The 19,872-nt window shown below is 42.7% G+C and overlaps 2 protein-coding genes across 2 annotated transcripts in view; one reads left to right on the forward strand and one right to left on the reverse strand.

Annotated features, from left to right (window-relative positions):
* The window catches only part of FAM227B (family with sequence similarity 227 member B), a gene marked incomplete at both ends in the record, with an annotated part of 124,087 nt that overhangs the window by 28,183 nt on the left and 76,032 nt on the right, over window positions 1-19,872 (reverse strand). The window lies entirely within an intron of this gene.
* Window positions 7,356-19,872, forward strand: part of FGF7 (fibroblast growth factor 7) — a 50,814-nt gene continuing 38,297 nt past the window's right edge. Inside the window, exons 1-2 of the mRNA XM_080930823.1 lie at window positions 7,356-7,525; window positions 8,115-8,669. Of these exons, the coding sequence (XP_080786949.1) occupies window positions 8,384-8,669 (286 nt within the window). The 5' untranslated portion in view covers window positions 7,356-7,525; window positions 8,115-8,383. The remainder of the gene's footprint in view (window positions 7,526-8,114; window positions 8,670-19,872) is intronic.

Genomic DNA, 19,872 nt, shown 5'->3' on the forward strand with positions numbered 1-19,872 from the left:
AACAAGGAGGACAGTAAAGCTACCAGTGAAAAGGAACCAAGCCATCTTTAAATGAAGGCCCATTGTAAAAACACGATGTTTTCTTCAGTGGAGAATCTGAAGGAGAGTCTGGATAGATGCTCTACAAGGTCTAAGGGACCACAGATGCCAGCTCAGACTCCCACACCCGGCACAACTATTAACCACAATTGGCAGAGAAAGAAAAACAATTGATGAAAACAAATTAATGTCCACCGACCCAGTTCTACAGAAGGCATCAGAAGGGAAACTTCAGTTTGAAGAGGTTTATACCCAGTAGGACAGGAGAAATAAACAATCCCAGAGCAGTTCATCAAAAGGGAGAGGGACACATACAGCAAAATAATAGAAATCAACAAATCTTGTTCATTAATCTCTCAGTATGGTCTCAGTCCCACAATAGAAAGTCATAGAATGCCAGATTGGAATAGAAAACAGGATCCATTTTTTTCTTGCAACCAAGAAGCACACCTCACCAACAAAAACAGACATCAACTTAGGGTAGAAGAATAGAAACCTATTATAATTCAATGGATCCAAGAAGCAAATAGGTATATAGCTATTTTAATATTTGCAAAGACAGGCTTCAAGCCAAAATTAACCAGAATACAAAAGAGGATACTAAATATTCATTTAAAAAATTCACCAAGAGGATGCTACTATTTGAAACATTTATATACCAAACACAAAGGCACACAAGTCCATAAAATAAATGCACTGCAGCTAAAATCACAAACTGCTTCTACCTCATTGGTAGTGGGTGACTTCAGTACCCTTCTCTAGCCAACAGACAGGTCATCCTGAGGATATGCTGGGGTTACACAACATCCTAAGCCAATGGACGGGACAGACATCTACAGAGCATTTCACCCAAACAACAAGAAACACACTTTCTCCTCGGTAGCTCATGGCATTTTCTCCAAAATTGGCCACATATTAGGACACAAGGCGAATCTCAACTGGTTTAAGAAAACTGAAAGGACTTGTGCAGCCTGCATGAGCACCGTGGGGGAAGGCTGAATGTCACAGTAGGGACAGCAAAGAGTGTGCAAACCTGTGCAAGCTGGGTGACTACTGCTCAATGAAAACTGGGTCAAGACAGAAACCAAGAAGTAAATGAGAAACTTTTAAGAATTGAATGAAAATAAAAGCACAAATGAAAACATTATTTTTTAAATAATAAGAAAAAAGGAGTTTCTCAGTTTGGCATTTGTTACTATTCAAATTGAGTTTGGGTTGAAATTTGTCTTTTGTTTTGTAGATGTTTCCAAGGTTATGCAAAGTAATCTAATGTACCCTTCGCCATAGGAAATTTAAAACTAAGAGGGGAATGAAATTTTAAACATCTTTTAGTAGTTTTGCACCTACATTATAAATTGAATGCATGTTTTCTGCATTCTTTTACAGATTTGGTTAGGTATGATCTACTATGATTTACTATATGCGTAGTGCTTGGCACTGATGAACAGCAGTCTTAAAGAATTACTTCATGTCGTTTGGGGGCTGGAGAGATGGTTCAGCCGCTCTTCCAGAGGCTGGATTAGACTCTCAGAACCCACACGACTGCTCACAAACATCTGTAACTCCAGTTCTAGAAGATTCAACACCCCTGGCTTCCGTAGGCACTGGGTAAACAGGTGATTCACAGACACACACGCAGACAAAACAACCATATATGCATAATAATAATAACTTCAAAATGTCTTACTTTTAAGTGTGTGCATGCACGGGCATCTGTGTGCTTTAATTACATTAGTGTATTTGTGGGAGGAGGCCAGAGGAAGGTGTTAGATCCCCTGAGGCTGGAGCTATAGTTGATTGTGAGCTTCTAGATGTGGGTGCTGAGAATTGAGCTCCAGCCTTTTGCATGAATAATATGTGCTCTTAAGTACCAAGCCATCTCTCCAGCCCCATTTCCTTTAAAATATGATATACTTTTGTATGCCAACAAACTCAGGCTGGGAAATGATCAGTGGTCATGTGCAGCCCCTGCTTTCTACTTCTTTGGTCAGGCTGGCCTTGCTCTGGCTCCTGTAAAATGAATATTTTTTCTCCAAGTGAGCCATGTTTTGGCATTAGATGGAGAAGATTCTTTAGTTTTTTTTTTTTTTTTTTAAATCATGTTCTTTTCATTGTGTGACCTATTGTGGTTTTGCATGATTATATGTATTGTTTTACTATTGTGTTTCTCAATGAATATATTTTCTTATTTGGAAGAAACTGTAAAGATAAAAGCACGTTTATTTTAGGAAAAATGACCAGAGCATATTAGGCATTTCTTTAAAATTCCAACATTTTTTAAAAAATCCAACAAATTTTTAAAAATTTGACTTTTAGTATCATAGGATTGAGTTGAGCACTCGCTCAACATCTGACGACAAGTCCAATACCAAGTTATGGCTTCAAATCAAAGGGTTATACACTTTTAGTCTGTTATATTAAAGCCATATAACATCATCTTGACTGTTCATATATTTCATTTGCCTTAATACCGAGACCTATCATACTCTTGGCATCATAGGCATTTCTAATTATTAAAATGAGGGAAGACTGGTTTTAATGTAGTGTGTGTGTGTGTGTGTGTGTGTGTGTGTGTGTGCATGCCTGTTGTACATTTGTGTGAGTGTGTGTGTGTGTGTAGTCTGTATGCCTGCTGTCCCTTCGTGTGAGTGTGTATGTGTGAATGTGTGTGTGTGTGCTGTGTATGCCTGTTGTCCTCGTGTGTGTGGAGACCGAGGTTGATGTAAAATATAGTCCTCTACTGCTGTCTACCTTATCTTTGAGACAGGGTCTTCTTTTCTTGAACCTGAGGTCAAAGAAGCCATTTTTCTATACTATTGGCAGCAAGTTTCAGGGATCCTCCTGCCTCCATACCAGCATGTGGTCACTGTCTCTTTCTGCCTTATTTGGTGTGTGTGTGTGTGTGTGTGTGTGTGTGTGTGTATGATGGGGATCTGAGACTGTGTATCCACACCTGTGCAGGCCACCCTTCACCCACAGATCCATCGCCAAGGCCTCGATCTTAATATTTTAGACAGAATGCAAAACACAACACTGGGACATCTTTACTTTTGTGCTAACTACTGCCAGGTAGTGTTAAAATGTGTCTCTGCTTTCACCTTCAACACCCTTGTGTTACCAGTTCATTTGAAAGAAGTCAGAAGTTCACAGTCAGTGTAGAGAGGGGGCATCTACACTGCCTTGGATTGGGCCTCCGGCCTTCCTCACACCATTTTCCTTAGTCAATGAAAGACAGCACTGTGTACCCATTTTCAAGGGTGAAGCCTCTGGATTGTCAGTACTCTTGGCATTACCCAGCACTCGGCTTTGCTTCCTGTGTGTGTCTGCACATTTGTGCGTCTCCATATTTGTTCCCACCCCTGTTGCTACGATCTTAGTCCAAGGAGTGGTCTCTGACTTGGGTTTCAACCATAGACACCACAGTGGGTGACTTACATTTTAGTCATTTTCCAGATGACCAAAAGTCTCGTCTCATGAGGGACTCACAATGGTGTTTCACACTCACACCCGAGCAGAAGCTATAACAGGTAGGGGTAAATCTCAAAGCCATGTTGGGCTCACCACAGAACTTCCTTCGTATTCACTGTGGCTCATTTTATTTCCACTTCCAGGACCCAATAAGCTCACTGTCACCTCAGAACTTTGGTTTTCTTTGGAACCTTCATCTAGAATGTTCTGCCTTGTGATTTCTTACTGCTCAGCTCCTGGCTTACATAGAGACTCTCTCCAAGACTTCCTGTGACCCCATTTTAATCACCTTTCTTCCTTCTGTCATTGGCTATAATCGTCAGACTATACAATTCAGTAAATCCATAACATAGTTGGAAGAATTTTACATTTAGATTAGTATTTCAGAGAGTTTTTTTAAACATATAAAATTAAATGAAGCAATTTTGCTACAGACTCGGGGATAGAAAGACACAAATAGCATTTGTATACTGAGATATTTACAAGCTGAGTCACAGGCACACCGCAGTGCTGAACATATGACTCACACTTTACATCTTATGAGCAGTTAGTGCTTAGATGTTACGGCATTGTGCCAAAGGCACACGAGCTGTTTACAGGATAAAGGACCTCAGGGCTGCTCCATCGTGGTTTCCCTCCTGAGTTTAAGTTACTATCTCTGACCAGGTTCATTATATTTGGAAAGATAGGTCTGTCTTCCTGTGTCCTATTCTGTTTTAAATGAGCCCAAGTTTCTTCTGTAGTGTACACAGTTCCCAGTGTCAAGTCCCCATCTGCCAGCTTCATGCCTCTCTCTTTGCTCAGCCTCTTGCTATGAACATCAGCATGGGCCTTCTTTCAGTTCTTGGAGTTTAAGATCTTGGCTTTCCTGCCCTCACCATCCCTAGATCCTTGTTTATGCTGTGATCTCCCTGGAACGCACGCTCTGCAAAGGCAGGGATCATTTCCAAAATGCTCACCATTGTGTCTTCAGAGGGCTAACCCGGCATCTGGCGGCACAGTGACTGGATAAATATTTGTTCAATGGATGAATCAGGATGATAAGTACGACTGGCTGCACATTGTGATCCGGGGTCGACACTGAATTTATATATTGAAACCACACAGGAAATGATGAAGACAAACCTAGTGTGGGGTTGGTCGTAGTAATGTGAATGGGATAGTGCCAGATGTGCCAGACAGTCATTTTTTATAAGTAGAAATCAACCTTGTCCCAATCTCAAGAGTTTCTATCCTACCTGGAACCAGAAGACAGATGTTTAGACAGCTTTTGGAAAGTAGCCCTATAGCTATAACCAGGTAGCATAAACTGACATTCATTATGATATTCCCACAGTAAAACGTATGGGCAAAGATGAAATGTTCACAGGGGTGGCTAGGTACATTCATATATGTCCATTCAACAGAATAGCACACAGTGTAGAGAGAGTGAGCTTTATAAATGCTGGGATGGGAAATTTAGTATTTTTACCAAGTGAAAATAAAAGCAACATGCATAACCATGTTCTTGTGTGTATGTGTGTGTGTGTGTGTGTGTGTGTGTGTGTGATCACAGTTCTTTGTATGTAAAAGACCGGGGTATAAAGATCTCCTGTATATATGTGTATAGTGTCTGTGTTTAATCGTGGTGAAAATGCAAATTGAAATATACAATTTCATAAGCCAAAGTTTCTACCATTTGTCTTTCCACAAAATGCAGATTGCTTAGAAAATACATACAGCAACTGACTACAAGAAGGAAGTTCTGTGAATTTCCAGTGTATTTTAAATGCAACTGTACTTTAAATGTATTTTAAGGACCTTAATTTTTTTTTTTTTTTTTGCATTTTAAATACACATCCCAAAGCACATGAGGTATCACTTCTTTCTCTGTGACGCCGCTTCTATGTGAAGCTTTTCAGGTGATAGCATTAATCTTTAAAAGTTAACATTTGAGGAATTTTTCTTATGGATTTGAAACACACAAGGTGGCGATTTTTCAACTAAGGATGAAGCTGCCTTTATCTGGAAAGAGTAAAGAACAGAGAACTCGGCTTCTCCACTCTGTGTGTGCGTTATAGTGAGGGCAGAAGATGTCTGCCACGGGCACTTGTCCTAGAGATACCTGAACCGCTAGCTCAACATGAACATTTCTAACAAGTTAGGGTCTCAAGAATAGGAATGAAACTCCACACCCTATCTTGGGCCCATCATTGGAAAGTAATCAATAACTTTAACAGGAATTTAAACTACTGACACAATTTCTTTCCTGATTGTAACCTGTTCGGTGACATTACTTGGATAGTTGTTTTACACCCTGTTTTCAACATTGCAGGCGCCCCCCTCCCCCGCAGCATGCTGTGAAGAGAGACTGAGCCTTCTGTGGTGTGCACCGAGAATGCCGCATGACCTCCGTTTCTCCAGACGGAACGTCAGCTCATAAGAATCCCGAATCTGCTAATAGCCCCCAGACTGGGGTCTCACTAAGAACGTCATCATACCTTCTGTCCTTTCCTCGGGCTCCTTGGGAGAAAAAGGATGGGATGCTCTGAGCTCTCTAGCTCTAAATAGATTCAGTTATAGAACGGCACACCCTGCTCTGCTTCAAAAACCTAGTGCTTCAATAGTTCATGAATCGAAGACAACTGTGTATGTTTGAAAGAAGGTGTGCTGCTGACTCCGTCCCCGTCCCCGGGAAGCACAGATGGAAAGGGAAGTCACATCCAATTGATTCAGTTTAGTTCTCGGTCTCTATTTGGTCTACCTGCACCACCTGGTGGTGGTGTGTGTTAAGTGCAAAGTTTTGTGTGTGTGTGTGTGTGTGTGTGTCAACGTCAGTGTATATTTGTGTGTATGTGTGTGTTGCAGGTACATGGAAAAGAGAATTTTAACATATGTATTCTTAAATACTCACTTAGATTGGTGATACCATGGCTCCATACCAAATATAAAATACAATTACCACCCCGCTCAGTACAGGATAGGCACAAACTCATTTGGGGAAAGCAAAAGGTCTCTCCTATATCCATTAGCTATTGGCCTTATAATTACAGGATTTATAAGTTACTTTTTTATGCTATTGCTCTCAGGGAGGCACAAGTCAAACACCAAGGTGACATCAATTTTCTAAAAGAATGATAGTTTTGCAAACCATACGTCCTTTGCTTCTGCGAGTCATCCGTTGAAATAAATCACAAGACAGGCTGTGAAGAGGACAGCACAGCACCGGTCTGGTTAGACATGGCCGTTGATTTGATACCTGAAGCAGCAACTAGGCCACAGGGAAGTAGGTGACTGACCCAAGGCAACACTGTTTGTTAGAATCCCAATCCAATAAGAAACTAGGTCTTCTTAGCCTAAAGCCTCACACACAATGGTGCAGTATCTGAGGGAAGCGATGTCCTTGCCTCGGAATACCTGCGTCAGTCCCTGAGCCTTGGGCTGCTCTAGAACTCTGGGGATGAAGGGGTGACAACGTACTCTCACCTACCAACCTCCCCTGCCCACTGTATTGTAAAGATCATCTAACTATTAAAAGGCCCTTATATATGTTCTAGGAAGTGTTTTTCCACAGACTGTACAACTTTTGTGTTTAAAAGGTCTAACATTTCCCTTTCCCTTTGTAGCTGTTTGAGAATCAGAGGTCTGTTTCCAGAGTGGATGCCTACTTGTGGATTTAAGCTGAAGCCGTGTCCATAGCTCCCCCTTATGACCACTCAACAGGATACAAGCCTCCTTGTAGTCCTGCTGTTTTAGAACAACCAACAGCTCACTGGTTAAGTTTTAATTGCTTCCAATGAGGTCAGCAAAGGTATTTATTGAAAATCTCTGAATAAAAGGCTCCACGCACTCACACAAGCGCACGCGCTCACACACGGAGAAAATCCCTTTGCCTGTTGATTTATGGGAACAATTATGATTCTGCTGGAGGATTTCTCAGCTGAGGAATAGTTTGTAGCTACAGTAGAGAGGCTCAAGTTGCACCAGGCAGACAGCAGACACGGAACTCTTGTGTACCCAGCTGTTCCAAACAGAACAAGTAAGTTACTGTTATTCGTCTTTAAAACAATGCCGAATCCTTTCCGAAAGATTTTTTTTTCCTCTTTCTATGGCTGTTGTACTGAGGGGCGGGGGGAGACTCCTGAGCTGTGTAAATATCTATGGAAATTGTGCTGTAGTGTGTATGGAAAGAGACGCTTGAAGTTCTCCAGGGCAATCCTGACACTTAACTTGAAAAATCTGGTCAGTTGAAGGGAAAAATAATGATTAAGCCCAAATGTAAAAGCGTATACTAATGAATTCCAGGGACAGCGCTTCAACTTTGTCCATAGTGGCTGTAAAGCTCGAGTTGGCTCAATAATGCACGGAGTTTCCTAACAAGATAGCAACTGGAATGAATGGTGCAGTTTTCCTGTGATGTCTCCTCACTAACTCATAGCTCTTCTGAATCTATGTGCAGAGTGGTAAAGGTGTTAGCATCCTCTGTGGGAGCTGTTTTAAATGTGCTCCAACACTTAACTATGCTGAGATGTTAGACTATTTACCTGCTGAAATTTATACATACAGTTTTTTTTTTAATCTCCCTCTCTCCTCCCCCCTCCCCATTCCTAATCTCTCACTGAGAACAGAAGTCAAGTAGCAGATGCGCTCCAGCAACTGGCCTTGCCTCGACCTGTTTCTATAAGGATATACCTATCGACTGTGTTCCTGAAGGAGGGATCCTGCTATTGGCACCAGGAGCTGAAAGATAAGGTTAACAGACTGGAAAGAGCGACGACTGTTTCTCAAATCAATCTCAGTTCACAGCTAGGAGGAGGCCCATGACCTAGGAGTAGCAATCAACTCAAGATTCCGTTCTCATTATGTTATTCATGAACACCCCGGGCACTGCACTATAATGCGCAGATGGGTACTGACGGGGATCCTGCCAACTCTGCTCTACAGATCGTGCTTCCACCTCGTCTGTCTCGTGGGCACTGCATCTTTAGCTTGCAATGACATGAGTCCAGAGCAAGCGGCTACGAGTGTGAACTGTTCTAGCCCCGAGCGACACACGAGAAGTTATGACTACATGGAAGGAGGGGATATAAGGGTGAGGAGACTGTTCTGTCGCACCCAGTGGTACCTGAGGATTGACAAGAAAGGCAAAGTGAAAGGGACCCAGGACATGAAGAACAGCTACAGTAAGTGGTGCCTTTAGCACAACCCTGCTTTGCTCTTTATGGCTTGTTTAAGGGTCATTTTCTGGTGCCACGTTCTCCTTTCCTGTGGGGGCAAAAAAACAATCAGTGGACTATATCAAGTCCTGATTTTTCTACCTTGGGATTTCTGCACTAAATCCCTAAAATATCTCCGGTAATAGGGCAAGCGTACTCACCTTATGGTTGAAACTGACACACAGGACAGTTGGAAAATACACTGTGGCTTAAATCCAACACACTCTTTAGTGAGAAAACATTTCAGTGAATACTCATGCTGATGTGTGATTGTTTTCTTAGCAAAGCTCAGTAGCAGTTTGCATAGAGTTCACTAAGGTGTTCACTAAGCTACCAGCCTTTGGTGTGAAGAGCAGAGGGTGGGCCTGTCTTTAGTAGTTGCCTTTGAAAGGCCTCTGCCATGGTACTTACAGGTGAAGAGTCTACTTCCTGAGCATCATCAACTGTGTGCTTCTAAAACAGGAAAGATGGTAATGCCCCCAACCATCTTTAGTCTAATGAGTTTGTATTAGATTCCTTAAACTCCCCACCCAGGAGGGAACAGACTCTAACAGTTTATTGAGACTTTCTGTCATGTAGGTCTCTGTTGCTAATTTAAGAGGAACATAACTCCGAGGAAGTAGAGCTGACTTGGAAGACAGGTTGTGTCTGAGACTTTTTACCTGGAGCACCCCACTTTCCCCTCAAGACCCAGTTGCTCTTTTACCTTAAAATGTCAGGGCTGGGGTTTTCATTTAATGGTTACAATTAGTAACTAATCTCAGTAGTATTAAGTTCAATGGCATAATACACACACTCAACATTTACCTTAGGTATTTAAAACCCACACATGGAAGTAGGGTTGTTAGCATTAATAACACTCGGGTGGTGTTGACACTGTGTGTTGGATAGCTTATCGGCAGTACAGCTGGAGAAGGATGCTTGCAGACAATAGTGTAGCTGGGTGTCTGTCACAGGGCCACCCCAAACTGTTCTCATCTGTTCCTGAAATAACTTTTGGGCTCTAAACTTACTGTCCAATAAATAAGAGTTTGGTGACTCTGTTTCCAAAATGACAATGAGGGACCTTTATTTCAGCCAGCTTATGCACACAAACAGAGTTAAAGAATCATACCTGCTCTGGAAGACTGATGCTGTGGGCTTCGGCTCAACAAATGACCACTGAGGGAGGATTCGCTGATAGCCACTCCAATTGGCCTTTTCCGTTGATTTGAAAATCAGTGAGCCTTATCATGGATAATAGAATCTGGCAGAAGGTCAGAGTTCAAAGGGGCAGTTACAGCACGTGTCCTGTCCCTGTCTGCTAATGACTTTGGGACACTTCCTTAGTGTTCCCAAATCTTCAACTTGTAAACATGGTTGTGTTTTTCAAAACACTTTCTCCTTCTCACAGTCTCTTCTGTGAGAATCAGGGAATCACTTCACAATGTAAAGCCTCAATGCTCATTACCTAATTGTTGTCCGAAAAATGAGGTGACAGTGTAGTCAGGGCGAATCCAAATTTTATAATGAGGTTATTATCATAGCTCAACTGTAGACTTTTTTTTTTTTAACTTAATGACTAATCTCTTCAGATGCTTTTTCCTAACTCATAAAAAGGTAAAAAGATATTGGGCGAGAACATTCGGTGAAAATGAACATTATGGTTATTTGAGATTAAAGTAGTTACAGTTGGAAAACATACATATATGTGAATTTTATTTTCTTTGTGTTAAATTCCTGGATCTCATGGCTTTCAGGTATTTGTATACTTTTACAAATGGTAAAATCACTTTATAGTTTGAAACATGGTTTAGTGCTAAAGCCTGTTTGGCAACCCCCCTTTCCTCTCTGAAGCAAATCCTACAGTAATAAGAAAGACAAAAGTCTCACCCTACATCATAGTGTTGGATATATCAGAGTGTCTTGTACTCGGAAAGACTTGACATCACTTATGCAGATCAGTTTCGTACAAGCCTTCTGATAGTCTAGATTTATACACTTTCTTGATATAGTACAGTCTCCAGGAGAGAGAAAATCTCCTGAGAATCTCTCAGGTAACTATAAAATGGCTATCATTGTCCTGCTGTCCTACTGAAAAGACAAGATAAGGTTTCTCCCGAGTCAGACAGATGTGAAGGTTCTTTTGTGTGTAGGAAATCCAAGAGTCAGGGGAATAAGGAAGAATAATTTATTAGGAGAAAACCATTGCCTGTTAGTGGAGACAGACTTGCTCATTTTAAGAGTGAACATAAGTAGAGAGACATATGTGAGGCTGGAGCTACTGAGTCAGGGAATCCATGTCCAAATAGTGTGCCCAGAAGAACGTGTTCATATCAACCAAGCAGCATGAGGAATGCAATCACGAGAGCTCAGGGAGGTTTCACAGTCTTCAGAGTTAGCTCAAGGAGCCCATGGAGGGAGGGAGGAAGGAGGCCCCCCTCCAGCTGTTATTAGAATGACAGTTAATAGTGACTGGATTCAAACAGTAGGGGTCAGAAAGAAAGAAAGCTCAACCTGGAACTCAAGAGGCCTTCCACTTTTGAGCAGGTCCTTGACCTTCCCTGGAGGCTCTTTAAGATGGCATTAGTTTTCATTTTCTTCTCAATAGCCACTCTCATGGCTTTTGTTTGAGTGAAAGGAAACTTGACCTCAGGATATGGATGAGTCTTGGCAGGCTGCTTGCTTCCCCAGGGAAGCATGGAACCCTGGGGTCCTACACATGCTGGGCACACCTGCTACCCACTGAACCCCATACTAACCTCCTGGGAATATGCTTTATAAAGCCCTGGTAGACATGTCACTGCAGAAACAGGTGAAAGATCTTGGGGTGTAACGTGATTCCAAGGCATTGGGCTGGGATAGGTGGACCTACAGCAGAGAGGAAGAGAGGGGAGTTGTGGGCTGGTGTTAGTGCATGCCTCAAATCTTCAGGGGAATTGAAACTTCCTGTTGGGTACCCTAGTGTTTGGAGCCCTTGCTTTAGTCTCCTCCATGCTAGGTTATCTTGCAGAAAACATCAAGACCAGAATAAGTAAATTGTTTAGCAAAAAGAAAACAAACAAACCAAACCCTCCAAACAGTTCACCAAGGATTTGGGAATTCAGGAGGAGTCAAGAGAAGTAGACAACAGTTTCAACTCTTTAGGACAGGCAGAGGGGAGCTGCTCTCCTCTCTCTTCTCTATGGTGGCCTCTTACTTTTATTCAGCTCTACTGATCACACTGGAAGATGACAAGAAGAAGAGGTGCAGGAGAAGTTCATGTACAAGGAGAGCATTAGTAGGCAGCACCATGGAGGGTCAGGGAATGAATGGTCAATGCTTCAAATGCTTCTGTTGTTAGAACTGTTGTTGGGATTCTGTAAACCCCACCCCTCAGGTACCTAGCAACCGCCAGGTATACCCCACCCCTCAATTACCCAGCAGTAGCCAGGTATGCTCCTCCCCAGTGACCTGACACTATAAAAGGAGCTGCTTGACCCCTCCTCTCTCTCTTGCTCTTGTGCTCTTGCAGCCTTGCTCTCCCACCCCTACCCCTCCTCCCCTCTCTCCCAAGTGCTCATGGCCGGCCTCTACTCCTCTACTCCCCCCCCCCCCGCCTCTACCACCCTCTTAACTCTCCCATGACCTGAATGAACTCTATTCTGTACTATACTGTTGTGTGGCTGGTCCCTCAGAGGGAAGGGGTTCCCAACATGGACCCCCCCAGAGGCATCTCCCTTGCCCTCAGGCCTCGCCGCACCTCCATGGGCCATATGCCCCCCACTCTCTTCATCCTTCCCCTAACATTGGGGCCGTGACTCAGTAACAGCAACTGTCCCCTTGGAGACAAGGCCGGAGGCTGGATTTAGAGAATTATTTGAGCGGCCAGCTCATCGGCAGACAGAGGCCATCACTCCACACCTGACAAGAATAACGCTGCTGTTCAGCTGGGAGCAGAGGTGCTGAGTGAGAAACAGCAGCAGTGAGAGACAGATGTGAGACGGAGGACTCAGCCCCCTAGGATCATTTTCCTGCTCTGTTTGTATTCAGTAACTAAAATATTGTGTTGCCCACAATAGTTAACACCATCTATTCTTCTGGAGAACTCCTTGATGACCAGAGCCTCTGATTCTGAAGGAAGCTCACCAGCCCTTTTGGGCATTGTTAGTCACATAGTAAGAAAGGGTTATTTGTTCTGAGAGTTGGCCAATGGCTTGGCAACATCCTCTTTTGGATTGGTAGGCTGTGATGGGATGTGGCCTCCCAGTTGGCGGAGCACAAATAAACACAGCATTGTTGGATTTGACTTTGGCCACAGAATCTCTAGCAACTCAATTGTCAACAATTCTTTGGACGGGTTCCTGTCTGCATTAGTCTCTATAGTACCCCCCAAGCACACACAGCATCTTAGAATATCGGGAGTGGAAATGTGGTTGTGTCCCAACACACTATCAAGATAAACAAAATTATAAATGTAAAACCTGCCTTAAAAAAAAAAAAGATTAGAATCATGCCTCACTGTGGACCATGGGGCACATGTACAAAACAAAACCCTGGACATGATTGACAAGCTGGAATCTTCTAGAACTGGTGAATGGGATTCCTTATTAAAGGAATTTCAAGTCTTTAAAATACAAAGGATGAATAAATTGCTGGGGGGGGGGTGGAGATTTAGAAATGTTGGCTACTCTATGAAAACGCTGACATTAATTTTTCCATATTATAATTCTCACTAAGTTATGGCAAGCATCTGAAACTTACTAAATGGTACTAACTTCATGAGCTCAAGTACATTCTCTTAACAGCTCTTCACTTAAAATAACCAGTTGTTCATATTTATTTGTCTTAGTTTTAATTACACGTGTGTCTGTGCAGATGTCTATTGGAGGACACAGGTGTTAAGAACCCTCGAGGCAGAGTTACAGGAAGGTTGAGTTGCCGGATGTGGGTTTTAAAAATTGAACTCAGGTCCTCTGCAAGAGCAGTTCATGCTCTTAACCACAGAGCCATCTCTCCAGCTCCATAATGACTATCTCCCCATTACCGCCATTTCTGCCTTGGTCCAGATCAGATGGTCTTTTTCCTGTGGCTAAGTCATGTAAGATCTCTGCAGCCTGTGGGTTAGGAGAGCCAAAGGCCAAAGTGACCTGAGGGAGTAGAGCAAGGAGGATTTTAGCCATGTGGAAGGAGCTGCTTTCTCTAGATTTTTTTTTCTTCTTCTATTTCCCAATCTTGGCTGAATATCGTATTCAGCTGGGACCTGTAAAAATTACTGATGCCAGATCCCATCCACAAAGACTCTCATTAAGTTGATCTAGGGTGCAGTCTGGGCATCAGGAATTTTAAAAGCTCTCTAGATGATTCTGAGATCCTTCCAAGGCTGAGAACCACTACACTGTGGGAATCGCATTAGAGTGCTGGAAGAATTGTAGCTTAATTGAATCAGAATCTCACCAGGAGGGAGGAAACAGGAAATCAGTATTTCTTGCAGTTTCCCAGCTAGAGATGAATGCATGGCGTGGCTAAGGGCTGCAGGCTGTTACTTAGGGGCAGGGCAGGAGTGGTAGGTGGGGAATGGGATGCAGACTGAGCCATCTCAGGGATGTCTGTAAACATTCTGGAGACCTTGCATTGTTGTAGAGGCTTCAAAGTTACCCCCCCCCCCAACCACCCACAGATGGACTAGAGGAATGTATCTCTGAGTTATAAATCAAGGACTTCTTCTAGGCCACTTGGACTAATCTCAATGGCGTCAACATGTGCTGAACAGGCCTAGACACGCATGTAAGGATAGCCCCATGGCATGATATAAGAAGGTTGCTTAATTGGATGACACAGCTGTATGGTAACAGGTGCTGGAGTGGGGTGGGGGATGGGGAGGGAGGCACGACATCAGTGTCTGCTCCTAACTGGGAACTCAGACACTTCTAAATTAGGCTTTCATTTCTCATAGCCATGCTGCTACATTCAAAGGTAAGAGACTGAAAAAGACAGTGACTAACCTAGAAAAGCCAGTGGGGACACAACCATGCATCCCCAATGGATGTCTGCAGTCTAGTGGAAAGGACTGGGGGCCAAGTGCTTATCTTCTTCCCAAGGCTGGGTCATACTCAACAGGAAGGCTGCACTTTTGTTACTTTTTGACTTTTGTTTGTTTTTGCTTTTGGAGTAAATAGTTTTGGTAGCACGGTAACATAGTAGCATACCTATGGAACGACACAATGTCTCTACATTTAGGTTTCACATAAGGCATATAACACTTTGGAGAAAAGTCAGGGCAATAGTTAATCTTGGAGTTCAACTCCAAGCAGGTTGAAAATAAAAGCCCTCTTCTGTGCACATGCTCTGAAGAGCTGGGTTAAAGGCCCCTGAACCACTGTTGGAGAGATGGCTCAGTAGTACTGAGCAGGCACTGCTTTCTGCAGAGGACCTGAACTCAGTTCTCGGCACCCATGTTGTGTACCTCCAGCTCTAGGAGCTCCCCCATCCTCTTCTGGGTTGTGCAGGTGCCTGTGCTCATATGTCCACCACATACACATAAGTATGTGCACTCATCCCCTTCACCACATACACACAATTCAAAGGTAAACGTCACTAAACATTTACCAAGGCTCATCTCTGCATTTGGACTTATCTGTAGACCTATCCTAAGTAGCGAAATAACTCAGTATTTTTAAATACCATGCTTCAACTTTCTTAAGTGGCATGTTTTCATTTTCCATTATATTTCTCGTTTTGTGTTTGTTTTTGAGTTTTGGATGCAATTATGGATATGTTGACAGAAATATTTGAGACGAAAACTCAGAATCAATTCAGTCTGCATATTTTCCTTAAGGCAGTGTTTCCAAATTGTATTTCTTAGAACACTGGTGTCCCTTGAGATATTAATGGTGTTTCCTCAAGCCGTTTCTCTGGCTTGCTGACTGGGAACAACTCGGTTAATAATGCTGAATTAGTCTCTTGCAGCAGAATTCTCTGAGCCTATGTTACACTATGGCAGCCCCAACTTCAAGGAAGTATTCTGTGGGGGTTTCCACACCGACTTAATGACAGACACTCCTTTGTCCCCATCCTTCTCCCTGCTCTTACTCTTGGTAGAACATTTAAATTTCATTCATTTGCAACCTGAGAGCAAACTGGGATCCATCTTTGGAGTAGTCGAGAACTAAACCAACCTATTATTCAGCTGTCTGTCTGAAATATAACAAGCCACACAGCTGTCCAGACTGCCCCATTATTCCAGAACCACTGGAGCCCAGCAGTTATGCAGATACCAAAGCTTCCATGTTAGTCTGCATTCAGACAGTGCTTTCTACAATGATGAAGGTTTAAGTCCAGAGATTCCCAGTGGGATTTAAGCCTGACTGGAAGTTCTGTCTGAGCATTATGAGACTGTTTTTCCTGATAGGAAATGATGCCTGTAGGTTTGCCTGGTCAACCAACAACTGCAAAACCATTTCTCATATAGTCACCCAAGGTGACTGAAAAAGTCTCATCACATGAACAAACAACAGACTTTTATTTAACTCATCGAGAAAGTGGTTCAAGCAAATGCTGCCATTATTTTCATCTAATCCAGGAACCTGCTTCCTTAACTGACCAAAAGTATTCAGACATCCGAACTATAGGATCTTGTAGGAAAACTACCGAGGGCCACTCATCTGAGGTCTTTGAAGGGTAAAGGGCCAGAGGCTCGCCTATCTTCTTCATGCCTCAGGTGTTTTACTAGCTCTACGCTGAGGCACCTCCTGGTTGCTGGCTCTTTCTGTGTGTAGCTCATTGGATTGGCTCTCCTTTATCTCCCTCTGGTCCAGGGTGCTGCATTTAGCCAGTGGAAGAAGGTGGACAAGATTTACAGTCCTTAAATATATTTTTCATTTGACTGACTACATATTTAAAATCAGGTATAAGTAAAAATATGTTGTTATGTCATCAAGAAAATTGATGTGAACAGGAACTAAAAGCCTTGCTAAAAGAAAAGAAAAACAAATCTCATTTTTTCTTCTTATTTTCTATCCTCCAGAAACAAAATTATTCCCCACAAGCAGTTTGGCTAAGTTTTTTTCTATGTAATGTGGAGGGGCCAGTGGAAGTTTGTTTGCTATCAGGGCCGGCTGCATAAGCAGGCACAGATAGAACCGGTGACATTGGGGATTAGGTATCAGGGCAACACGAAGACCTAGCTCAAAGAGCTGTGGTCTGTCCCAACATTTGTTCTTATTTTTATCAAGACATACACCCAGAACAAATAATCCATAGTTGATACTGGCTTAAGGAACATCTACCTTGAAAGGAGACAGAGAGGAATCTAAGAAAGCCTTTAAGAATGAAAATAAATTGTGCTGGCAGAAAACAAGCCTCAGAGTGGCTATTTTAGGTAGGGAATCTGCCTGTTAGTGAGACCCGTCCTTGCACTGATTGGTTTGGTGTCAGCTTGACACATACTAGAGTCATCAGGGAAGAGGAAATACCATCTGAGGAACTGCCTCCATCTGACTGACTGGGAGCATGTCTGGGGGAGCGTTTCCTTGATTAATGATGGAGGTAGGAGGACCCAGTTCACTGTGGGCGGTGCCCTCATGGCAGGTGGTCCTGGGCTGTACAGGAAAAGAAAAATCTGAGAAAACCAGTTGGTCCCATCCCTGATTGAGCTTCCCTTCAGTTCCTGCCTCCAAGTTCCTTCCCTGACTTCCCAGGGTGACTTGGGAGTTTCTCAAGTTGCTGTGTGTCTAAGTGATTGATTCTGAGTGCAGTGAACGGAGGGAGGAAAGGTGGGAGAGAGAGAGAACTGGGGACAGAAAGAAAGTCAGGATCTGTTCTCACTGGTTTTTATCAGGAAGCTGCCTGATAAGCAAGAGTCTCTTGTGTCTTATAGAAGCTTCTAGATGTGTTTCTGATCACATCCCTGGTTGGTCTGGTTCCCAGCAGGAGGCACAGAGTTATGGGAGCTCTGTGGAGTGTGCGCCCTTTCTTCCTTACTTTGTACCAATAAGAAAGGTATTTGAAAGATTGAGGCTTTTCTTTCTTTCTTTCTTTCTTTCTTTCTTTCTTTCTTTCTTTCTTTTTTCTTTCTTTCTTCCTTCCTTCTTTCCTTCCTTCCTTCCTTCCTTTCTTTCTTTCTTCCTTCCTTCCTTCCTTTCTTTCCTTTTATCTTATTTATTTATTTATTTGTTAAATTCAACAGTCCCCAATGCCTTCCTTTGAGAGACTAAAGAATAGTAAACAATTCCACAGCCTGGATATTTAGATAATTAACAGTTTGCCTGAGGGTAAGAGGTGGGCTAACAGGCCAGAGGAGGCAAGTTTAGAGAACACAGGGGATTTCCTAGCCCAATAAGGGAGAAGCTCAGGTGTACCGTTTTTTGAGAAAATGCCTTTTAAAATGCTTGCTGGTTATCGAGTAAGTCTGATAGCAAATGAGAACAGTTCAGCATCTCTCAAGTGTTGAGCTCATCAAAGGCAATCCTGATTTTCTTTATTTCAAAAAAAAAAAAAAAAAAAAAAAAAAAAAAAAAAAAAAACATGGACACACACACATCCCACAAGAAAATAATACATCTTTGGGATTTGAGAGATGGTTCAACAGTTTTCAACAGTTAAGAGTACATAGTGATTTTGCATAGAAGCAGAGTTTAGTTCCCAGAACCCTTAGTAGGCAGCTCACAACCACACGTACGTAGCTCCAGGGGGAATCCAACACCATCCTTTGGCCTCTGTGGGCACTGTACCCCTACCCAGGCACACAATTAAAAATAAAACATTAAAAAGTCTCCATGAGGACATTTGCTTGTAATAGATCATCAGATTTTTATCTGACTGAAGTATTTACTTAATGCATTACTACCACCAACTAAAATGTTCTTCTTAGAAACACATTCTGGGAGGATATTCACTATACTTTCAGCATGGCACAGGGGCTATCAAAAGATTGCTTTTTAAATTAATAAAGGAATTGAATAGGGAGGGCACTCCATTCCATTTGATGACTTTCTATGAAGGGAAACTATTTTTGGAAGTCTTAAGTCACGCTAGCTTGAAACCAATATATCTTCCACACATAAAGTAGCATATATTTCTCTTTTTGGCTTTTCAACCTCCGATTGTAACTTTGATGCTTGAATTAGGGCATACAAAGGATACACTGTTGTTATGAAGGGAGTTCTTTCTCCCACAGTACTTCCTGAGGAGTCAGATGTGCGGGTTTTTAGACACATGGTTAACACCTTAGTATAGAATTGTAGAGAACCACCGCCTTCTTTAGATAAGACTCCTGAGGTGTCTTGTGTGTGAGAAGTGAGGCTTTGCTCCCTTCTATGGATCATTAGATCATAACGTGGCTACTTCACAGCCTCATGGATGGACTCTGGACCCGGAAAAACCACAGCCAACTTCCCTCTTCATGTCTCTCTTGCTTGCTTCAATTTGGTCAGACACTGAACCGTGGTTGATCCCAGAGAAGACTGGTATCTTGGCTTTTAAGATTTACTTTAAAATGTATGATCGTTTAAAAATATTTTAGTAGTTTATTAGGCATTCACATTGAAATCATTACATTGCAGAGAAATAGAAATTTGTTCTCTGTCTTTGCAAATCTTTGAATTTAGTCTCTGGAAAACACTGTGTAGCCTGTAAGAGGAAGCATGTTTTTGGGTGAATAGAGCGTACAATTGAGACAGCCTAATTCTTTTAATATAGAAATGCCAGAACTGGAAGTGGCAAAACATCTCCCTTGGCTGTAAGGATTTCATGAGCTCTCTCCTACTTAGGCTTGAGCTAGCGTTCTTCACCTCACAGAATAGGAAATGGCCCAAGGAAACTGGCCATTTGGCTCACTGCTACCCCAATTTGAGTTTTAAAATGATACAGGATCCTGTCTGTAATATGTTTGGGTGCCATTCACTTTAATTGTGACATTTTGGTGTGTTCAGAACCAGTGGATGACTCAGCTGATCATGAAAGAAAGAAACATCCTCTCTGTGCGCTGAAGGATGGTTTCCTGGACATCGGTCCTCGGGTGTTAGCGTATTTACAGAGGGCAGGGCTGAGAAGCAGGAATGACAGCTCTGCTGTGTGGCACTTAGTGGCACTGCGTGTCAGAGTGGAGGGAATTCCCACATATGTGCATTACGCTAGCATAAACAGTGTGGCGTGCTGCACATGTTCCTGTCACATGTACCCTACTTGAGTGCCAGCCCCCTTCATCAGCACC

The sequence above is a fragment of the Micromys minutus genome, assembly GCF_963924665.1.
Source record: "Micromys minutus genome assembly, chromosome: 17".
NCBI classification, from domain to species: Eukaryota; Metazoa; Chordata; class Mammalia; order Rodentia; family Muridae; genus Micromys; species Micromys minutus.